Consider the following 1,208-nt stretch of genomic DNA (forward strand, 5'->3'; position numbering starts at 1 on the left):
GGATGGCATGGGATGGGATGGTGTGGGACAGGACAGATAAGTCACGACAGGATGGGATAATATGGGTCAAGACAGGATGGGATGGGTCAGGTTGGGATGGGAAGAGATAGCATGGGATGGGACAGGACATATGGGTCAAGGCAGGATGGGATGAGGTACGATGTGGTGGGACAGGACAAGATAGGATGGGAAGAGATGAGATGGGACAAAACAGGATGGGACAAGACAGGGTGACCCCCTTTGGCTCCCGTGTTACCCCCAGCCGTACTTCTTGGAGGGTTTCCAGCAGGCGCAAACTGTCACCAGGGTGACGAGAAGGAAGATGCCTCCTGTGGACAGGATGATGTAGAGAGAGCTCCGGCCTGGGGGAGAGGAACGAGGGGGAACAACCCCCCCAAAATTTTAGCTGGAAGTATCTGCAAGGGATGAATAACCCTGGGGGTGCAAGAGGGGGGAACAGTGGCTTACGGTAGACAGTGAGTTTCACAGGGACACTGCGGCCATGGCTGATGGGGTTCTCCACCAGGCAACTGTAGACGTCATCGTCAGCCATGAGGACGCGGGTGATGGTGAGGATCTTCTGGTCGGGGGAGAGGAGCAGGCGGGAGTCATTGCTCAGTGGCCGCCCATCCTTCAGCCAGGTGTAGGTGGGTTTGGTGCCATTCTCGTGCGAGCAGTTGAGGGTGAAGAACTCGCTGAGCTCCAGCACCGTTGAGGAGGCCACCAGCACTTGTGGCTTCGAGATGGGAACTGTGGATGAGCAGGGGAACCATGGTGACACCATGTCTCGGGGGACAGTTGGGCCCAGGAGACAGGAAGGGAGACAGCAAAACCCCACCAGGGATATAACTTGGCTGCGCGAGGTGGTTGAAACCCCCAAAACCACTCCTCAGTTGGAGAAACCCCCCCCAAAAAGTGGTCAGGGAAGACATCCTATGGAGAACCGAATCTCCACGGGATGCCCTTCCTTCTTGCCCTTACTGTCCACGGTGAGGTTGATGGTCTTCTCGCCGGTGAAGGTGTCATCGGTGATGGACACCTCCACCTCGTAAGCGCCTTCATCAGCCAGCTGCAAGGGGCTGATGAGCAGCGAGCCGTTCTCCAGCACCCGGATGCGGTCGCGGTAGTCGGGCCGTAGGTTGCCGATGATCTCGGTGCCAATGGACTGGACGACGGTGACGGGTTTGTCCCTCTTCAGCTGCCACTTG

The 1,208-nt window shown here is 57.5% G+C and overlaps 1 protein-coding gene across 1 annotated transcript in view; it reads right to left on the reverse strand.

The window, feature by feature from the left end:
* Window positions 1-252: 252 nt before the first annotated feature.
* The window catches only part of HEPACAM (hepatic and glial cell adhesion molecule), a 3,300-nt gene continuing 2,344 nt past the window's right edge, over window positions 253-1,208 (reverse strand). Inside the window, exons 2-4 of the mRNA XM_029962116.1 lie at window positions 982-1,208; window positions 469-750; window positions 253-362 (exon numbers count right to left, since the gene is read on the reverse strand). The exon at window positions 982-1,208 is cut by the window's right edge and continues 175 nt beyond it. Of these exons, the coding sequence (XP_029817976.1) occupies window positions 253-362; window positions 469-750; window positions 982-1,208 (619 nt within the window). The remainder of the gene's footprint in view (window positions 363-468; window positions 751-981) is intronic.

The sequence above is a fragment of the Manacus vitellinus genome, unplaced genomic scaffold (genome assembly GCF_001715985.3).
Source record: "Manacus vitellinus isolate BGI_N305 unplaced genomic scaffold, ASM171598v3 scaffold_41_pilon, whole genome shotgun sequence".
In the NCBI taxonomy this organism is placed as follows: Eukaryota; Metazoa; Chordata; class Aves; order Passeriformes; family Pipridae; genus Manacus; species Manacus vitellinus.